The 20,628-nt window shown below is 40.5% G+C and overlaps 1 protein-coding gene across 2 annotated transcripts in view; it reads left to right on the forward strand.

The window, feature by feature from the left end:
• The window catches only part of MYOM1 (myomesin 1), a 121,593-nt gene that overhangs the window by 94,146 nt on the left and 6,819 nt on the right, over positions 1-20,628 (forward strand). For both annotated transcript variants that reach the window (XM_006071064.4, XM_044934795.2), the window contains 11 exons: positions 164-270; positions 393-437; positions 8,708-8,844; positions 9,328-9,472; positions 10,217-10,276; positions 10,585-10,652; positions 12,361-12,474; positions 13,145-13,232; positions 14,242-14,280; positions 14,574-14,679; positions 19,167-19,330. In XM_006071064.4, the coding sequence (XP_006071126.3) occupies positions 164-270; positions 393-437; positions 8,708-8,844; positions 9,328-9,472; positions 10,217-10,276; positions 10,585-10,652; positions 12,361-12,474; positions 13,145-13,232; positions 14,242-14,280; positions 14,574-14,679; positions 19,167-19,330 (1,073 nt within the window). The remainder of the gene's footprint in view (positions 1-163; positions 271-392; positions 438-8,707; positions 8,845-9,327; positions 9,473-10,216; positions 10,277-10,584; positions 10,653-12,360; positions 12,475-13,144; positions 13,233-14,241; positions 14,281-14,573; positions 14,680-19,166; positions 19,331-20,628) is intronic.

Below are 20,628 nucleotides of genomic sequence, written 5' to 3' on the forward strand. Positions count from 1 at the left end.
CTTCCCAGAAGCAGCAAGAGGGCGTGAGCATTAGGTCAGCAAGGCAGATGGAGCACATGCTCCACATGATGGGAGCAGCATGTACAGATGGCTGGAGACAGGGCAGGGCACAGCCCCCAGGCCCTACACAGCCTCGCTTCTCATAAAACATTCTGTTCTGAAGGACGAAAATGACCTTCAAAGACCTTGGGACGGAAGACTTGGGCATTTACTCCTGCGATGTCACAGATACTGATGGAATAGCATCGAGCTACTTGATAGATGAGGAAGGTAGGTCAAAATCAGTTCATTCATGAGTCGACTCCTGCTTTGACTTCTCAGTGGTTCTCCAGGATTAAGTGACTTCTGTTTTAGCAGTTCAAGCTGTAATTGTTCTCATTTTCTCCCTACAGAATTGAAACGTTTGCTTGCTCTCAGCCAAGAACACAAGTTCCCAAGTAAGTGTCCACAATACACTCAGAGTTCAGCCATGGCACTAGACGACTCCGACAGGATCAAGAGAGGACACTCTCTTGAGAACGTATAATGGAACATACACTGGTAGCTGCAGACGCACTTTCCAAAGGCGCTGATGTAGCTTTCCCGTTGTTCTTCAGAAGTACAAAGAACAGCGACAGGAGCACATCCCAGTGCTCTGCTAGGGAGAGCACTGTCAGGTTACGTGGGTGTAACAGCTGGGTAGTTACATTCTTCATCTTTTGCTACATATTTTGGAATATTACATATATGTATACACACACATATATATCTTCTAGACACAGTAATTTGTATATCTTTTAGGCAAACAGCTCTTTCTAAACAATTTAATGTTAGTGTTTAATAGAAGAACCATACCTCTAAATAAAGACAACCTAGAAACAGTACCCTATGGGTGTCCCTGATGGCTTGTCTGCCAATGCAGGAAACCCGGGTATGATCCCTGGGTTGCAAAGATCCTCAGGAGAAGGAAATGGCAACCAACTCCAGTATTCTTGCCTGGGAAATCCTTTGGATAGAGGAGCCTGGTGGGCCACAGCCCATGGGGTTGCAAGAGAGTCGGATATGACTTAGCGACTAAACAACGACAGCAAAAAGAGTACCTTCCATTTTAAATTCCTGGAAAATAAGGTAAAGATGCCTTGATCAGAGTAAGAATCTCTCTGAACTATCATCAAACCCTTCAATGAAGCACCCTCTACATAAAAGATTAATTTCCACAGTTGACACCCAAGAGAAGAGAGAAGTCTGAAACAATACTTGGAAAGTTCCACTGACCTGGTTGGATCTCTTAACATTGGTACCCACTGGCCAAAACAGTGAAGCATCTGAAAAGTTACACTCTGAAAAAACAGAGTGATAGCATCACTCATTCTTTTAATTCAGAAATTTTGTCTTCCTTCCTTAATCCCTAAGATAAAACTTCTTCACTAATACAGGAGTTTCAGGGACCCAGGAAACCATAACCTGACCCCAAACTATAGGCAAAACGTTGTAAGTTGTATGTTTGCACATTTCTAGGGAGAGGACATCCAGCTTTCCTGAAATTCTCAGCAGAGCTGTGATTAAAAAACAAAGCTCTAAAACCAGTTGTCTGACCTCTTCACATTCCCAAAGAATACATGACGTGCTTCGTGGTGTGGCTGGATGCTGGTGACTACTGGCTTCAGCTGGAACGTTTGCAAAACCAGCTTTATTCGGCAGAGCACAGTGGGGTGCCTGTGGGGTGAGGGTGCTGGACGCAGGCTTTCTGAATTCCAGGGGAGAACCACTTCTCTTCTGTAAGCTTATTCACCGTAAAACTGGAAAAGTAATACCATGAATGGTGTCTTAAAAGCTATTTCTTTTTAAATTGTAAGAGTAGAGGTTGGCCTGGACTCTCTTTGCTCTGTGAACCTGAGCAACTCACCCCAACTTCCCCAAGGTCTTGGTTTCTTTTCCAGGAATGGCTATTATAATCATTAACAGCCCCCATCATATAGAGGCACTGTGAGAGACAATCAACAGGGCACTGATCCTTGAACTCTTTAGGGAAAATATAAATACTTACTGAAACAGAGCAGTGATCAAGACAAACCCACTTGCAGAAGAGTTGTCTGCCAACTGTACATATATCCTCCCTTTCTGTTCCCTGTGCTGTGAGGCGGGGGAATGGAAGAGCGAGTCACGGTGCCCAGCACAGCTGGAGCCTGTGAACGCTCCCACTGTCTATCATGCAAAACAGAAAGAGCAGCACCCACTAATCTAGTTAGTCAGGCAGTAAACATTGACCAAGTGTCTAGGCAACAGCTGCTCCTAACAATATTTACATTTAGCTTAAAGGATGGAGAGGAGAGAAGTTAGGGTGTTACCATAGAACTGGAGGCGCCCAGGCTCCCTGCAGTCCAGTGATCATATGGACTTGCAGGTAGTAACTGCCTGCTGTCCCTGTCATTTATGCTGAGATATTTTATTCTACATGAGCGTCAACACTGGTTGCTGGCTGTAAGAGAGAGGGGAGCAGCACACTCAGGGACCCTTCTATTAGATACCAAGTGTGGTGTTTTGGGTCAGCTCAGAGAAAACCCAAGGATGCATTACAAACTCGGACGTGAAAGCATAACTCTCCCAACCAAAGGGAGCTTCTGTGAGCCCCTTGAAGTAGCGTTTAAGTATCACAGCTTCAGTTCCTTTCATTGCTGTTGGATCAGGCAGGTCACTACGTGAATGTCTTCAGAGATGTGATAACAGGGTCAAAGCAGCATATCCAATTTCTCAATTTATATCCACTTTTTCTTAGTATATGTTGATGCATAATTAAGTCATCTTCTTGAGATTTTGTAAGGTCTTAAATGGTCTCATTCCTTTCAGAGTGTAATAAAGCGTGTAGTGTCCCTTTATTCCAGGATGCAGTAAATTCTATTTTAAGCTGTTTTCAAAAATATTTTGAAAACCACTAAACATATGCCTTAAGCCTACAAATAACAGATATTTTGCTGGAGCAAATTAACTGCCAGAGAAAAGAGCCTAAGGAAATTTAGGGCTGAGCAGAAGGAAAAAAATATATATATAAAGCTAAAAATAGAAAATAACCTAGCCTGTCTTGCCAGTTATGATACTAAATTGCAGTGTAGAAAGTCAGTGTATTGAATATATATCTGTGTATGTATATATATATATATATAAAATATACACATATATATATTCATGGTATGTGGGGGAGGGAAGATATATTTCAGTATCAGCAATGTCCTGCATGCCTCTTGCCTTTTGAGATGAACTGCATTCTGTCTGTGGAATGTGTGTCTTTCTAAAAAAATCCACTTTCATGTAAAAAAAACAAAGTCTGCATAATATTTTTTTTATTTGTAGACACTGGTTATTGTCCCACTTGTATATGTACATTTGTATATATGCTCCACGTGTGCAGATATGCACAAGCACATACACACAAATTATATCCATTTGGTATGTCCTCTTAGGTGTAAATATATTTTACAATTGGTGGTTATAGGGTGTTGTTTAAACAACTGGAGGAAGAGTCACCAAAATATTAATAGCCACTCTTACAGAGTACCTATTTACATGCTGTTCATAGGGTGCTTAAATGGAATGTGTTATTTAAACTCCTCAGTGACCTTAAAAGGGTCACTAAGTACTGTGGTGATCTAATTTTAGAGATGAAGAAAGTGAGGCTCAGAGGGGTTAAGTAACTAGACCAAAAGGACACGGCAGATACCCGGGTGGTCTGACACTAACCAGGGCATGGACTGTTTCTGTGTGTGCACCTGCCCAGTGAACCTTGGCAGCCCGTGCTCCCCAGATGGTGTCTGTATTACTCAGGGCAGTCAGCATTAAGGGCTCTGGAGGCTTCCAGGAGAGCGTGTCCCTGCCACCCACCCCCACACACTGGGCCTCTTCGTAACTGCATCACTCGTGTATGAGAGTCCCTGGAATGAGATGACACTTCTCTGGAAGAGACTCTACTCTCTACTCCCCTTGAGACTTACTTGCAGCAAGCAGGAGCGTCCTGCTCCTGGGAATAGGGAGAAGGCTTAGCCCCTGCTCTCACCACCCTGGGGTCTGTTCTTGATCTGTTCTTGATCTGTTCTTGCTGGAAAACCACTAGTGTTCTTCAGAGTGGATGGCCGGGACCAAGAGATCACTAAGTAGAGGGAAGAACCCTGATCTCAGCTCTGCCACCTGGTTATGTTACTAAGCTCTCCTGAGTTTTGTCATTAGTAAAATCAGGGGATAAAGAGAATGCGCCTTTCTTGAGCACCAGTGGTTATTTGCACTGGCTCCCTGCATTCTGGTAGCATAAGCACTCTTGGTGGCCTGTGAGGCAGGTAATAGCCATGTCAGCAGGTGAAGAACACAGGGTTTCAGGAGGAGGTAACTGTGCTCAATCGAGGTGTGACATCAGAGCCCATCTCTGGCCGCAGGGGAAACCCACAGTAGATGATGTCTGAGCCTCCTTTCCAGCTCTGCACAGAATGACTCTACAACTGACGTTCACATGAGTATGGAATGTGCAAAGGAAAGGCATCCTTCAAGCTTAAAAAGGGTAGTTTTAGAGAAATGATGCAATAAACTTGTTTACAAAATAGAAACAGACTCACAGACTTAGAGAACAAACATAGTTGGGGGAGAGGGTGGAGGGATAGTTAGCTTGGGATTGATGTGTACACACTGCTATATTTAAAATGAATAACCAACAGGTCCTAGTGTATAGCACAGGGAACTCTTCTCAATGTTATGTAGCAACCTAAATGAGAGAAGTATTTGAAAAAGAATAGAGTCATGTATATGTATAACTGAATCACTTTACTATACACCTGAAATTACCACAGCATTGTTAATCAACTAAAACATAAAATTAAAAAAGAAAAGGATAGTTTTGCTATAAATATAAAGAAATATTAACGTCCATCTGGTAAATCTTATACCAAGCTTATAATTACTTATAATTTAAAACATAGCATATGCTAAAATTTTAAGATATGTTCAAGAATTTAAACGTATCTTTAAATTTTGAGATGTGTTTAAGAATAGTTGAGAGAAAGCAAAGGGTGGTTTTCCCTGATAAAAGTGAAGGACTAGAAAACTTTGAGAAACAATCATGCTTTTCCAGAAAGCATGTCTAGGAATCACCTCTGATATAGATCTTTTGGCTGGAGAAGTCTTTGTAGAGAACATTTTCAAGTTACAAGAAATTCAGAAGCTGATATTGAGAGATGTCAGCCAACTTTTTAAAAATTTCATTCATGTTCAAATGGCTTAAGATATACAGGTGTAAATCAGAGATATTTTATCAGTTCAGTTTAGTTCAGTCGCTCAGTTGTGACCAATTCTTTGCGACCCCATGAATCACAGCACGCCAGGCCTCCCTGTCCATCACCAACTCCCAGAGTTCACTCAAACTCACGGCCATCGAGTCAGTGATGCCATCCAGCCATCTCATCCTCTGTCGTCCCCTTCTCCTCCTGCCCCCAATCCCTCCCAGCATCAGAGTCTTTTCCAATGAGTCAACTCTTTGCATAGGTGACCAAAGTATTGGAGTTTCAGCTTTAGCATCAGTCCTTCCAAAGAACACCCAGGACTGATCTCCTTTAGAATGGATTGGTTGGATCTCCTTGCAGTCCAAAGGACTCTCAGCAGTCTTGTCCAGTACCACAGTTCAAAAGCATCAATTCTTTGGCGCTCAGCTTTCTTCACAGTCCAACTCTCACATCCATACATGACCAGTGGAAAAAACATAGCCTTGACTAGATGGACCTTTGTTGGCAAAGTAATGTCTCCACTTTTGAATATGCTGTCTAGGTTGGTCATAACTTTTCTTCCAAGGAGTAAGTGTCTTTTAATTTCATGGCTGAAATCACCATTTGCAGTGATTTTGGAGCCCAAAAAAATAAAGTTTGACACTGTTTCTGCTGTTTCCCCATCTATTTCCTATGAAGTGATGGGACCAGATGCCATGATCTTAGTTTTCTGAATGTTGAGCTTTAAGCCAACTTTTTCACTCTCCTCTTTCACTTTGATCAAGAGGCTTTTTAGTTCTTCTTCACTTTCTGCCATAAGGGTCTGCATATCTGAGGTTATTGAGATTTCTCCCAGCAATCTTGATTCCAGCTTGTACTTTATCCAGCCCAGCGTTTCTCATGATGTTCTCCGCATACAGGTTAAATAAGCAGGGTGACAATATACAGCCTTGACATACTCCTTTCCTGATTTGGAACCAGTCTTTAGTTCCATGTCCAGTTCTAACTGTTGCTTCCTGAATCTGCATATAGGTTTCTCAAGAGGCAGGTCAGGTGGTCTGGTATTCCCATCTCTTTCAGAATTTTCCACAGTTTATTGAGATATTTTATAGTTCCTTACTTTCTATGTGCAGTAAACCATACTTTATTTTAATATAGCTTCTTGATCGTGACTTGCTTATTTGCATCTGAAAAATTTTGCTTAATCTAAGAACTTAAACGAACTGGTATACCATTGGGATGGATAGACTTTAAATGACAAGCTAGTTCATCTTACATATGTAGCAAAATAAATTCTTTCTTAAGATTCATTTCTTAAACAGCATAAAGAACCTCCAAATTGAGTTACATTGTTGAAAAAATAAAACTTAACTCTTTTCCAAATATTTTGAGGAAAGTATATATAATTATATACTGTAATTAAATCATTGCATGTTTGAGCAGGAAAATATCTTGGCCAATGAGGACATTTGGTTCAATTCCATCCATTTACAGAGGAGGCAGGTAAGGCCCAGAGATGGAAAATGAACTGCCTGCCATCACAATTCATTAGCAGCTGACCTTGCCCTACAGGGAACAGTTCTGGAGTCTTCATCACACTGATATTGTCCCTAAATAATCCTAACCATACCAGGTAATCACGATGGTATGATCACTCACCTAGAGCCAGACATCCTGGAATTTGTAGTCAAGTGGGCCTTAGGAAGCATCACTATGAACAAAGCTAGTGGAGGTGATGGAATTCCAGTTGAGCTATTTCAAATCTTAAAAGATGATGCTGTGAAAGTGCTGTACTCAATATGTCAGCAAATTTGGAAAACTCAGCAGTGGCCACAGGACTGGAAAAGATCAGTTTTCATTTTAATCCCAAAGAAAGGCAATGCCAAAGAATGCTCAAAATGCTCAAACTACCACACAATTGCACTCATCTCACATGCTAGTAAAGTAATGCTCAAAATTCTCCAAGCCAGGCTTCAGCAATACATGAACCGTGAACTTACAGATGTTCAAGCTGGATTTTAAAAAGGCAGAGGAACCAGAGATCAAATTGCCAACATCTGTTGGATCATCAAAAAAAGCAAGAGAGTTCCAGAAAAACATCTACTTCTACTTTATTGACTACTCCAAAGCCTTTGACTCTGTGGATCACAACAAGATGGGGAAAATTCTTTAAGAGATGGGAATACCACATCACCTGACCTGCCTCTTGAGAAACCTACATGCCCGTCAGGAAGCAACAGTTAGAACTGGACATGAAACAACAGACTGGTTCCAAATAGGAAAAGGAGTATGTCAAGGCTGTATATTGTTGCCCTGCTTATTTAACTTGTATGCAGAGAACATCATGAGAACGCTGTGCTGGATGAAGCACAAGCTGGAATCAATATTTCCAGGAGAAATATCAATAACCTCAGATATGCAGAAGACACCACCCTTATGGCAGAAATCGAAGAAGAACTAAAGAGCCTCTTGATGAAAGTGAAAGAGAAGAGTGAAAAAATTGGCTTAAAACTCAACATTCAGAAAACTAAGATCATGACATCTGGTCCCATCACTTCATGGCAAATAGATGGGAAAACAATGGAAATAGTGACAGACTTTATTTTTTTGGGCTCCAAAATCACTGCAGATGGTGACTACAGCCATGAAATTAAAAGACACTTGCTCCTTGGAAGAAAAGTTATGACCAACCTAGATAGCATATTAAAAAGCAGAGACATTACTTTGCCAACAAAGGTCTGTCTAGTCAAGGCTATGGTTTTTCCAGTAGTCATGTATGGATGTGAGAGTTGGACTATAAAGAAAGCTGAGCACTGAAGAACTGATGGTTTTAAACTGTGGTGTTGGAGAAGACTGTTGAGAGTCCCTTGGACTGCAAGGAGATCCAACCAGTCCATCCTAAAGGAAATCGGTCCTGAGTATTCATTGGAAGGACTGATGCTGAAGCTGAAACTTCAATACTTTGGCCACCTGATGTGAAGAACTGACTCATTGGAAAAGACCCTGATGCTGGGAAAGATTGAAGGGGAAGGAGAAGGGGACAACAGAGGTTGAGATGGTTGGATGGCATCACCGACTCAATGGACATGAGTTTGAGTAAACTGTGGGAGTTGGTGATGGACAGGGAGGCCTGGCATGCTGCAGTCCATGGGGTCGCAAAGAGTTGAACCCAACTGAGCGACTGAACTAAACTGAACTGAATCCTAACCAAAGCTAACCGTAGAAAGTCACAAAGGTTAGCTGAGTGACCCTAGGAGGTAAGGCCATCTCCGTCATTTTTAGTACGACATCTGTGATGGTCAGGATGAGAACCCAGTTCTACTGTCCCTTCATAGCAAGTTTTCCTACAGTGAAAACTTCACACTCCCTCCACTTCACAAGAACAAGGTGCCATGTCACTACTTCTATTGTTTTCCACTTGTTGAAAAAATCTATACCATACAATTGGTCATCAATCAATATAATTACATCTCTTATTTTATTTTTCACAGCGGTCCCAGTTAAATCAGAATTGGCAGTAGAAATTTTGGAGAAAGGCCAGGTCCGGTTCTGGATGCAGGCTGAGAAGCTGTCTGCCAATGCCAAAGTCAACTTCATATTTAACGAAAAGGAGATTTTTGAAGGGCCGGTGGGTTTTATACGTTTTAGATTTTTAAACATATTGTTAAAGGATGTCTAATAGGGCTGGGAATGCCCTATTAGAATGCAGATAAGTTGTAATAAAAACCACTGAACGTGGGGTGGGAGGTTTAAATCATTTCACAAGTGGGAAATGAGAAAGGAAATATAGATCGATTGTATCATATTACCCAAGTAAAATGGGGATCTAAAAACAACTTTTTGATAACATTTTGTGATTTGGGGTAATGAAACTTTAGTTATATTTAAAAAAGAAAATGTCAGACTTTTAATAATCAATTCTGGTCAAGGTCAGAGATTCCACATATTTTGATTTTTCTGGAATCAGGATTTTGAAACTGCTCATTAAAAAAGTGTTAACAAGGAATTTTATTAGATTATGATACTTTGGAGTTTGTGTGTTTATTTTACATGGCTTGTTATCATCCTATCTATCTCACATATTTCCTCTCTTTTCCTTTTCACACTGAAGAAATATAAGATGCATATTGACCGAAACACAGGTATAATTGAAATGTTTATGGAAAAGCTACAGGATGAGGATGAAGGCACATATACCTTCCAGATTCAGGACGGAAGAGCAACTGGCCATTCTACCCTTGTTCTCATTGGAGATGGTGAGAGTTCTGTGGAACATTATCTGAAAGCCTTTGCTACTTCCTTCAATGTAAATACCCCACCACAGGAAAGTAGTCATGTGGGAGAAGCAGGAATTATTTCTTGATTGGATTCCAGTGTTCAAAGTGCAATTTATAGCTAATACTTTCCATAGTACTTTATTTCCTAGAAATGAAAAGTTAATTTAAAAGGACACCAAAGTTATCACTGGCCCACAGGCAAGACTGCACTTAAATTATCTCATGTATAAACAAGTAGTTATTACTAAAATTCTCCAGTGAAGGATACTATAGTACAACCCAGACTGTATTATGTCTCAGAAACTATGAAACTCTCTTGTAATGTGTACCTGCTTTAAATTACTTAAATGAAGAAGAAAAATATGCATGAGAGAGCATGTCAGATCACTTAATCATCCATTACAACTTGGTTGTATGGCAGCTGTTATAAGCCAGTGTGGAAATCACCAAGATTTAAAATGTAGTATTTAATAAAGCAATGGAAACGCTGGCCAGGTCTCTACATTTGCAGTAGCTAAAGCTATTTGACTGTTTCCTGACTTCATGACCTTGAACAAGTTTCTTAGCCTTCCTAAGCCTTTTTCATCTATGAATAATGAAAACAAATAGGGTGGTCTGATGTGCATGTTATAATAATGAATGTAAATAACTTAGCACAGTGACTGGCATGTACACTTTTACCGCCCAACTCTATTTCATATTTCTTTGTTTTTCGATTTTCAGTTTATAAAAAGCTCCAGAAAGAAGCCGAATTCCAGCGTCAAGAATGGATCAGGAAACAAGGTAAAAGTAGGCAGTAAATAAAGAGAAAATCTTCAGTTTCTTGAACAAAATATTCTAAGGTTATTTCCATAACAAACTAAAATGAATATTATTGCTTTGTTAATAATGTCCTGATAAATAAAAGTAATTGAAAATATTTATCGTTACAAATGATTAAAATATTACACATTTTAAAATATTTTAAAACTAAATCTTTAATTTAAAAAATTTCACTTTAAACATAAATCAACTTAGAACTTAAGAATGAGTTTGGAGTTTTGCATTCATGATTAACATTGCTGATTGCTGATGTCATTAAAATTTTATAGGTCCACATTTCGCTGAGTATTTGAGCTGGGAAGTGACTGGTGAATGTAATGTACTATTAAAATGCAAGGTAAGAAGTAAATAAATTTTTAATAATTTGGTACAAAGAGAATAAAGATAAAATAGAATGTGAGAAGAAAAGGAAAATCAATTTCTTATCTCCTCCATTCTATCTCCTCTTATCTCTCATCATTTGCACCAAAATGATAAGTGATATGCCCTTAGTGTTGAATGTTACTGTAATCGTTGGTTGGTAAGAAATATTTAAAATAATATAAAACAATATAAAAATATGGAAAGTCAAGATGATTGTTTTAATTCATCACACATGCCCTAGTTAATAAAAACAGACTTTTTTTAAAAAAAGCAGTTTTAGGTTCAGGGCAAAATTTAAGGGAAAGGTACACAGATTTCCCACTTAGCATTGTCCCTATACGTGCATAGCCTCCTTCATTATCAACGTGCCCACCAAAATGGTACAAGTGTTACAACTGATGAACCCACATGGACACATCATCATCCAAAGTCCATAGTTTACATTCTGGTTCACTCTGTGAGTTTGCACAAACATATAAAAACCTGTATCCATCATTATTGTATCATACGGAATATTTTCACTGCCCCCAAAAAGGCTCGTGCGCTGCCTGCTTATCCCTCATTAGCCCTCCCCCTACACCTGCTGCCCCGCACTTTGCAGCACGTGGGATCTTAGTTCCTCAACCAGGGATCAAACCTGCATCCCCTGCATTGGAAGATGGGTTCTTAATCACTGGACCACCAGGGAAGTCCCTGAAATTGTTTTCTTGATTTGTATGAAGTCTTTACTTTTTCATACAGTCTTAATTATACAAGAAATACATGAATATACTCTCCCTCATAAAAAATTCTAACATCATAGATAAAGCTTAAGATCCCTTTAAGCATATGAAGTCATTTAGCCCATTTGAAATTTGTGAGATGATGTATGGATATAGGATTTAAATGAATTTCCTAAAAATTGCTAAGCGACTAATTTATTAAACCATACTTGATGGATGCTAACTAAACTTACTGCAGCAATCATTTTGCAAAAATGCGTATATCAAATCATTATGTTGTATACACTAGACATATGCAATATTATGTCAATTATATCTCAATAAAATTGGAAAAATATTTAATTTAAAAGATTTCTTAACCGTATTTCCCCTTCGCATTTATTTGCAAAGCTTCATTTATCTTACAAAAGTAGTTAGCTATAGATAGGGGCTTCTACATTTCTGATACCTTGATAAAGTCATTTGTTTTTGTGACACAGACTATTATTTTAATCTAATGGGATTTGTCTTCCTTCGGATTTCAAATTTTTCTATTTTACTTAAGTCTGTATGTTAGTTTGTATGCTTCTGTGCTTTCTTCTGGAGAAGGAAATGGCAACCCACTCCAATATTCTTGCCTGGAGAATCCCATGGACGGAGGAACCTGGTGGGCTACAGTCCACGGGGTCACAAAGAGTTGGACATGACTGAGCGACTTCACTTTCACTTTCTTTCATGCTTTCTTGTCCACGAGATGATTTTAAAGTCTGTTTTTTTCTGCTGGAAATAAAGATGCTATTGATTTACTTTTATTCTTTTGTATCTATTTTATTCTAAACTCTAACAGTTAAAACAGCTTTCAGTTGATTTCTCTTGAAATCTTTACTTTTTCTTATATCCAATGCTGCATTAAGAATTATTTAATTTCATAAGAATAGCATTCCTTTATCTTGAGAAGTATAACTACTCTTTTTCTCCTAGGTGGCGAATATTAAGAAAGAGACTAGTATTGTATGGTACAAAGATGATAGGGAGATTTCAGTGGATGAAAAGCATGACTTTAAGGATGGCATATGTACCCTCCTTATAACAGAGGTAGGTGACTATAAATATAAAATGTAGCGTATTACTTCTGTACCCCATGTTCTTCCAAAATACAGAGACTAGATTATGTGTTCCTTTGCCCTGGGCATAGATCCTTGCCCTGACGTCACCCAAAAAGCAAGCAGTAAAGACACAAAGCTTCTCTCACTTTGTGATAAGTGAGGGTTTGTCAGACATCCAAACAGTGTTGGCAGGACACACAACTCTTGCCTCTCTGAGCTAGTTTTTCTCATAGATGGGTGAGTGGCAGGGCAGTTAAGCCAATTGTTCTTTGTTTGCTCTTCAGCTTCAACTGGTTCCCTAAAGGTACAGAGACAATCAGACATAGTATTTATTTCTGTATAGGTTTTTATTTACTTTTTGTCTAAAAGAAGCTGCCTTTCAAATACATGTGCTCATTAGTTTTTAAAATGAAGGCAGAGCAAAGGGTGAGGACTTTAAGCCTCAAGTCAATTGTCACCTTAGAGGGTGAAAACTCGGGGCTGCTGGCTAGCCAGTTTTGATGGATAGTCCCTCTGGGAACTGGTCATTGCTCACATGGCTGAATGCTTGTTCAGTGTGTTTTGATGGCAGTTCTATAAATCATGGGCCCTGAAAAATGCAAATGCCATATCCTGAGGCTACAACAAGCTGCAATCTGGTGTATCTCTTCTCCCCTTAGTTTTCCAAGAAAGATGCTGGTATTTATGAAGTTGTCCTGAAAGACGACAGAGGAAAAGATAAGAGCAGACTGAAGCTTGTGGATGAAGGTCAGTCCACCAGGGTCCATTCCGTGTGTTCCATACAGCAGTGACCAGAATTCTAAGTGAGACTGAGCTGGGTGATTAAAGTCATGCTCGTCTTTTGTCCATAGGTTTCGTTTTAATTGCCATTACAGCAGAGCGAATTTTATTAAAAAACAAAAACTTCACTTTTAGTCTTCCTTTCAAGTCAGAAATGTAGTTTTGATCCTCAGAGAATGTATAGTCGACAATCCACTAGAAATCTGTTTTCAATATCAATCATCATTTTTGTTTCAAACCTATGAAGACTGTTTCAGGATCAAATACTACCATGAAAAGCATGTCTCAAAATAGTCCAGTATTTTAAAGGTGGCAGGAAAGGTTATACATGGAACGCAAAGCCTCTCAGTTAGTAGCAGAGCAAGAAAACAATTTCCATTTTCCCAAGGCCTCTGATGACAATTATATCATGATAAAGAAAACCTACATGGGACGCCCACATTTCCAGTTTTGTTCCCGAGCAAGATCTTTAACAACATTGCTGACGAACAGCAGAAGTCTGACTTCGATTTTGCCTTCCCACTCTTGGTGGAGGCAGGACTAAATGTGCTTTTTGTTTATTGGCAAAAAGCATTAATTAGGGTGAGAACTATCAGGGAACTCAGATGGTTAATTCACCGTGAATTGATACCACAGATAAGAAAACTTCCTCTAAGGTAAATGAAGCCTTCCTGGGACTTAGGAAGAAGGGAATTCTAAAGCAAAAAATATTCCTGGGATTCTCACGGTGGCTCTTTCTCTAGAATGTAAATATGGTGACAGTTTACAAAGAATTTGAGGGAACAAAAATATCAAAATAGGAGCAGAGATCTTTTAAAACTTGATAACAATTGAGTTCTTTGAGCTTGTATTGCCAATTGGTCAATAAGTCCATCTTGTGACAGGATGCTTTTGAGAGCGTATGTGACTAATTGTGTGAGATTGAACTTGACATTGAGCATGTTTATGCTAAAGCTTTATGAATCTCTTTCCACAGCCTTTAAAGAGCTAATGAGTGAAGTATGTAAAACAATAGGTAAGTTCTCACAAGGCAATACTTCCTTATTCTCTGGGGTGGGCTTGGTTTTGTTCAGTCATGTCTGATTCTTTGCGACCCCATGGACTGTAGCACCTCAGGCTCCTCTGTCCATGGACTTCTCCAGGCAAGAATACTGGAGTGGGTTGCCATTTCCTTCTCCAGGGGATCTTCCCTTCTCAGGGATCAAACCTGTGTCTCCTGCATTGGCAGGGAAATTCTTTACCACTGAGCCACCTGGGAAGACTGGGATGGGCTTACAGGTGTGTTAAATACGTGTTTTCTTCTTGCAGCTCTGTCTGCAACAGATCTGAAGATCCAGAGCACAGCTGAGGGCATCCGGCTATACTCTTTTGTTACTTACTACGTGGATGATCTGAAAGTTAACTGGTCCCACAAGTAAGTGAATAAAAACCTAACTGCTGTGTAGAAGTCCTTTTTCCACTCAGAGGAAGGACTGGGGCAGACAACAGCCCTCTGTTGCACTCAGGAAAGAAGTCTGCTTACTCCTCAGGTCTGATGTTGAGAAGTGTAGGACAGAAACATCCAGGCCGTCCCTTCAGTGTGAGGTTAGCACTCTCCCTTAGCATGGACATGGTGAGGCCAGTCATGGCTTGGAGCATCTGTCTCTGTGATCTGTTGTTGTTCAGTCGCTCAGTTGTGTCTGACTCTTTGCAACCCCGTGGAGTGCAGCACGCCAGGTTCCTCTGTCCTCCACTATCTCCCAGAGTTTGCTCAAACTCTGTCATTGAGTCGGTGATGCCATCCAACCATCTCATGCTCTGTCACCCCCTTCTCAAATCGCAATTTGTAGATGCCTCTGTAACATTACCTCCACCTCCACACAATCACGCTTTGCCAGGTTCTTATCTGGTCTTTCCAAGCACACCTAACCTATGCTGTGCTCTGGACAAAATTGCAGCAGGCTGCACCAAGTTTCCTGTTGTGTGACTTAAAGCTCATTGACCCCAGAAGCCTGATCCAAAGCGGTGCCTGATTTTATCATCATTGTCATTGTAGCAGTTGGCATAGTGGGGCATTAGCGTGTTTCCTCAGAAGGCTTTGGACATCTCAAGATGACTTTGGGAATGTGTATTTGAACTAGATTGAGCCTGAAGATCCATTCTAATCCCAGGCTTCCTTTGTGCAATTGTGGAGGGATTTCATTCAAGTTCTCCTTGGGGATTCCAAGGCCTGAAGTAGGTTTCTTAGTCAAACCAGGCCTCCCATTGACACCATTGAGAGGATCCTTGACCTCTGTGCTTCACTGACATTTCCTGAGCTGAGAGAGGCCAGCAGGCTGCCCCAGAAACCAGTAAGGCACATCCACCTTCATCCACTCTTGGGGTGCAGTGGACACTCATTCCCGAAATCCTTGGGTGCCCTGCAGAGCAGAAGGTCACTGTGGGTCCCTGGGAGGAGTCAAACAACAGTGTTTACTTAGAGCTTCCCTTCAGTGGTGTTGACTTAAAAAAAAGTCACAACCTAAAAGTTGAGAGTTATGTTTTATTTGGTGCAAATTTTTAGGACTTAAGCCTGGGAGGCAGCTTCTCAAGTAGCCCTGAGAGAACTGTTCTGAGGAGGTGGGGGGAGGAGTCAGGTTACATAGATGTCTGCAACAAAGGGAAAGTAGTCTGAACATCAAAAGTATTTTTGTAAATTTAAGAAAACCAGATACCTCAAGTTAAGGAATTTAGTACTTTTCTCTATATGGGAAGGTGCAAGTCTGGGCTTACTGAAATCATTCCTTTCATATGTATCTCAGCTATCTGGGGGCAGTATCTTGCATTTTTCACATCCTGAGCCCCTCAGGGCTCACCTGTAGGGAGTGGTTGCAGCCTCATGGTATTGATCCCAGTTATTGTTCTCCTTCCTGGGTGCCCTCTGGGCTCAGAAATTCACATTTGAGGGGCTGTGATCACTCATGGCGTGACTTCCTTGTTTACTAATATGGCAAGAATAGTCCGTTTCTCAGTGGACATTTACAATATGCTGGGCACTGCTCCAAGCCCTTTAGAGGTATGAAATCATTTAATATTCAAACTCTGTGAGATGGGTACTTCTCACTTTAATTACTAGGAAGCTCAGTCTCTGGGAGGTGACTTGCCTGAGGTCATCAACTCTGTGGTAAGTGAAGGGCTGAACCCAGGAAGCCTGGCTCCAGAGCTCCTCCATCACAGCACTACTCTGGATTCAAGTTTCATTAAACGTCTAGATTGAACATTTCACCAGAACTGGGTCCTATGAAGCATTCATTTGTGTTTTCTTGAAAATGACTTTACTTTTATGCAGAACAGAATTTTGTTAGGTTTATTGTTATTACTATTGATTTCCTGAATTCTTTTTAAAAAAATGAAAACAAGTAAAATTCCACTTTGAATGCCTGGAGTTTCATTCCTTTGTTCTATTTCTCACAGAATACATTTTAGGAAAGTGATTGTGAGGTAAAATAGATCAGATTCTAGGAAATTCCTCTGTGACATCTAGGGCATTCTAATATATCCGTCTGAAGAATAAGAGAAGATAGATTAATTGAATCAAAAGGCTTTACATCATCTCTAATAGAATTACATGTTCCCCAAAATTAGAACATTGGGTTTTAAGGAAACTGCTGTCAGACTAGTAAGGCATAAGCTTTGTACATCGTTTGGTATGCCAGCTACATGAGTGTTTTGTGTGCACACAGACGTGTGACTGTAAAAGGCTCAGGAACCAAGGACCGATTGTTCTCCCTGTGTTTATGTAAGTATGTGGTGTGATGAAAAAAAAAACCCTTAAAATGGGTTTGGATCTTGACTTTGCTCCTCTCTTCCCTTGGATCTTAGGCAAGTCATCTAATTTTCTGAAACTCAGGTTTCCCTCATATAAAATAGAAGCAGTAATACCTGTTCTAACTCATAACACTGATGGACTCAATAAGAGAATTAATCACACTTTGAAAACCGTGACATGCTTTACAGATGTAAGGTACTATTATGCGATCTTGTGGACTGTATTCCACCAGGTTCTGTCCATGGAACTTTCCAGGCAAGAATACTGGAGCAGGTTGCCATTCTGTTCTCCAGGGGATCTTACAGACCCAGGGATCAAGTGCATATCTCTTGCATCTCCTGCATTGACAGGCAGATTCTTTACCATTGTGCCATGGGGAAGCCCATTATGCATGTTAGCCAGAGATTAAAGAACTCAAGATTTACCACAGCAAAGCAGAGAACTGTCTGCCTTTCTAACTCTTTAGGACACATACATATATATTGCTCAGGCTAAAGTCTATGGGTACAGATGGGTTCGTTTACCCTATGTTTTATGACACTTTAATTTTAATATCTTTTAAAGAATGTGGTATATAAGAAAAATGCTGAATATTTATTTGAAATCTGAAATTTCTGATGGACATTTTTTTTTAAGTTCATTTTATTTATTACAACCCCAAACATAATACATGTTTGTTTTAGAAAATATATTTACCATCATACTAAAATTAGAAAGAGTTTATAATATACCACCCATGGCTTTCCTAGCCACAGTATGAACATTTTGAGGAAACTTCCAGTCTTTTCTCCATGCATAATTGTTGCTGTAAAAAAGTAGTTTTGTATACTACCTTATTTTTTCTTGGTCTTCCCTGGTGGCTCAGATTGTAAAGAATCTGCCTGCAATGCAGGAGGGAGACCCAGGTTGGATCCCTGGGGTTGCCATTTCCTTCTACAATGCATGAAAGTGAAAAGTACAAGTGAAGTCGCTCAGTCATGTCCGACTCTTAGCGACCCCATGAACTGCAGCCTACCTGGCTCCTCTGTCCATGGATTTTCCAGGCAAGAGTACTGGAGTGGGGTGCCATTGCCTTCTCCGAGGAAGATCTATAGCTACAACTTATTTTTTTCTATTTCCTCACATGTTTATGAACTTTTCATAGAGTTTAACATCATTGAGAGTACATTGTGTGTGTGTGTTAATTGCTCAGTTGTGTCTGACTTTTTGCAGCTCCAAGGACTGTAGCCCATCAGGCTCCTCTGTCCATGGAATTCTCTAGGCAAGAATACTGGAATGGGCTGCCATTCTCTTCCCCAGGGGATCTTCCTGACTCAGGGATTGAACCTGGATCTCCTGTGTTGCAGGCAGATTCTATACCATCTGAGCCACCAGGGAAGCCCCTGAGAGTACACTACTTCCACCTTTCTTCTCATATTTCATCTTTAACAGTAGTGTTTCTAGACTGTCAGATCCAAGGGCTCTATTTGCTATGTATTTGTCTTGTAAAGAAGATGATGTGTGGGTCTGCATATGACCAGCTACAGAATAGGAGGAGACACACATCCAGGGTCAGAGTAGGTGCCTCATTCATTTTGACAGCAACTCTGCTTCTCATTTATTCTTGGCCTGACTACTGAGCACATATTTACATTTGTCTTAAATAGCTTTGTAACCACATGTGTCAATAGATATCAGCCACAGATGAACCTCCTTAGATCTGTTTTTAACTAGTCTGTAAAAACCCCATTTATAGCCATAGACCATCTGTGTGAGACGTGCAGTAATAATATGTGGAGTTTGGCCTTTTCTGTTTAAAGATTAGTCCTACAAATAAAACCAAGCAGAAACAAAGATAATTAATACCCCTGAGAAGTACTGGTGCTGCAATCTGAGTCCAAGACCACTATTGGGAGATCAGTGTGCACACTGCCAGACCCCACCACCCCAGGCCTTGGAATCCTTGTTCTGTGATTCAGGGCCCATAATGTCTCTGAAGCAGAAGAGCATGTGAGGATCTCATGTTATTTTGAAAGTCTGTAAAACTTGATGATAAGACCTTCAATACAAGCCAAAGTAAAGGTAAGCTCTGGATGAAAGCCACTGATAACAAGGTTTCCTTTTGATCAAAACAGTGGGACTGCTATTAAGTACTCAGATAGAGTTAAGAGTGGGGTCACCGGAGAACAGATTTGGCTGCAAATCAACGAGCCCACCCCCAACGACAAGGGCAAGTACGTGATGGAGCTCTTTGACGGTAAAACCGGACACCAGAAGATGGTGGACCTTTCTGGACAAGGTAAACGGGTGCTCTGCAGGTTAGAACCTAAAGTGGAGATTGCTGTTGCTGTTGTTCAGTTGCTAAGTTGTGCCCAACTCTTTGTGACCCCATGGACTGCAGTATGCCTGGCTTCCCTGTCCTTCACCACCTCCCAGAGTTTGCTCAAACTCATGTCCATTGAGTCGGTGATGCCATCCAATCATGTCATCCTCTGTCACCCTCTTCTCCTACTGCCCTCAGTCTTTCCCAGCATCAGGGTCTTTTCTAATGAGTCAGCTCTTTGCATCAAGTGGCTAAAGCATTGGAGCTTCAGCTTCAGCATCAGTACTTCCAGTGAATATTCAGGGTTGCTTTCCTTTAAGATTGACTGGTTTGATCTCCTTGCTGTCCAAGGGTCTCTCAAGAGTCTTCTCCAGCATCGGGATTCAAAAGCATCAACTGTGGAAGATGTGGGCTTTTTTTAAAAGGATGGAGGCTTCCTGTACTTTATAGCAGGTCCCCACTGGCTATTTTACCCTGGGTGGTGTACGTATGTCAATGCTACTCTCCCAGTTCATCCCACTCAAAACTTATTTAGATTTGCTTTTACTCTCTGCCCACTGAAGCTCGTTTAACTACCCAACTCTCAAATCCCTCTCAAACAAGAGGCCTTAGGTTGTCTGACCAGCATGGTCCCCTGCAGGAAACACACTAGCTCAGCCAGGCTGTCTCCGTGTGTGATGTGAGCAAGAAGAGCAGCCCTAAGTAGCCTGTTTAGCCCAGCTGTCCACCTCCACAGCCTGTAAGCCTGGCTTTGTGCTGATTTTTCCCATCTATAAAAGGGGGCAGACTGGTTTTATGTACATATTTTCTAGACGTAAAATGTTACAATTCCCAGACCTCAGGGGAACTTAAAGACCAGGTGAGAAAGATTCAAAAATGAAGCTGTATTTTTGCCTGACATCTTCAAAGTCCCTTACTCTGTAGGCTCGAAAAAAAATTATTTTAGAACTCTCATTTCTTTGTTTCTGTGTCTTTTATTTTGTCTCCTGCACAGCAGAGAAGCAGTGCTTCAGGCCAGCACTGGCACATGCTGTGATCTATTGCCAACGGACGGGCCGGACCACAGAACAGTGTTTAACTGTCTGTGACGTGCAGAATGATTTAATGAGAGGAAAGCTTTTCTGTTACTCAGGATTTTTAACAGAACCAACCCATATTTGAAACAGACCTTTCTTCCCATTCCTTCTTTTTAAAAAAAAAAAAAAACTTTTTATTTTGTACTGGGGGCTTCCCTGGGGGCTCAGATGGTAAAGAATTTGACTGCAATGCAGGAG

Source organism: Bubalus bubalis, chromosome 22 (assembly GCF_019923935.1).
Source record: "Bubalus bubalis isolate 160015118507 breed Murrah chromosome 22, NDDB_SH_1, whole genome shotgun sequence".
NCBI classification, from domain to species: Eukaryota; Metazoa; Chordata; class Mammalia; order Artiodactyla; family Bovidae; genus Bubalus; species Bubalus bubalis.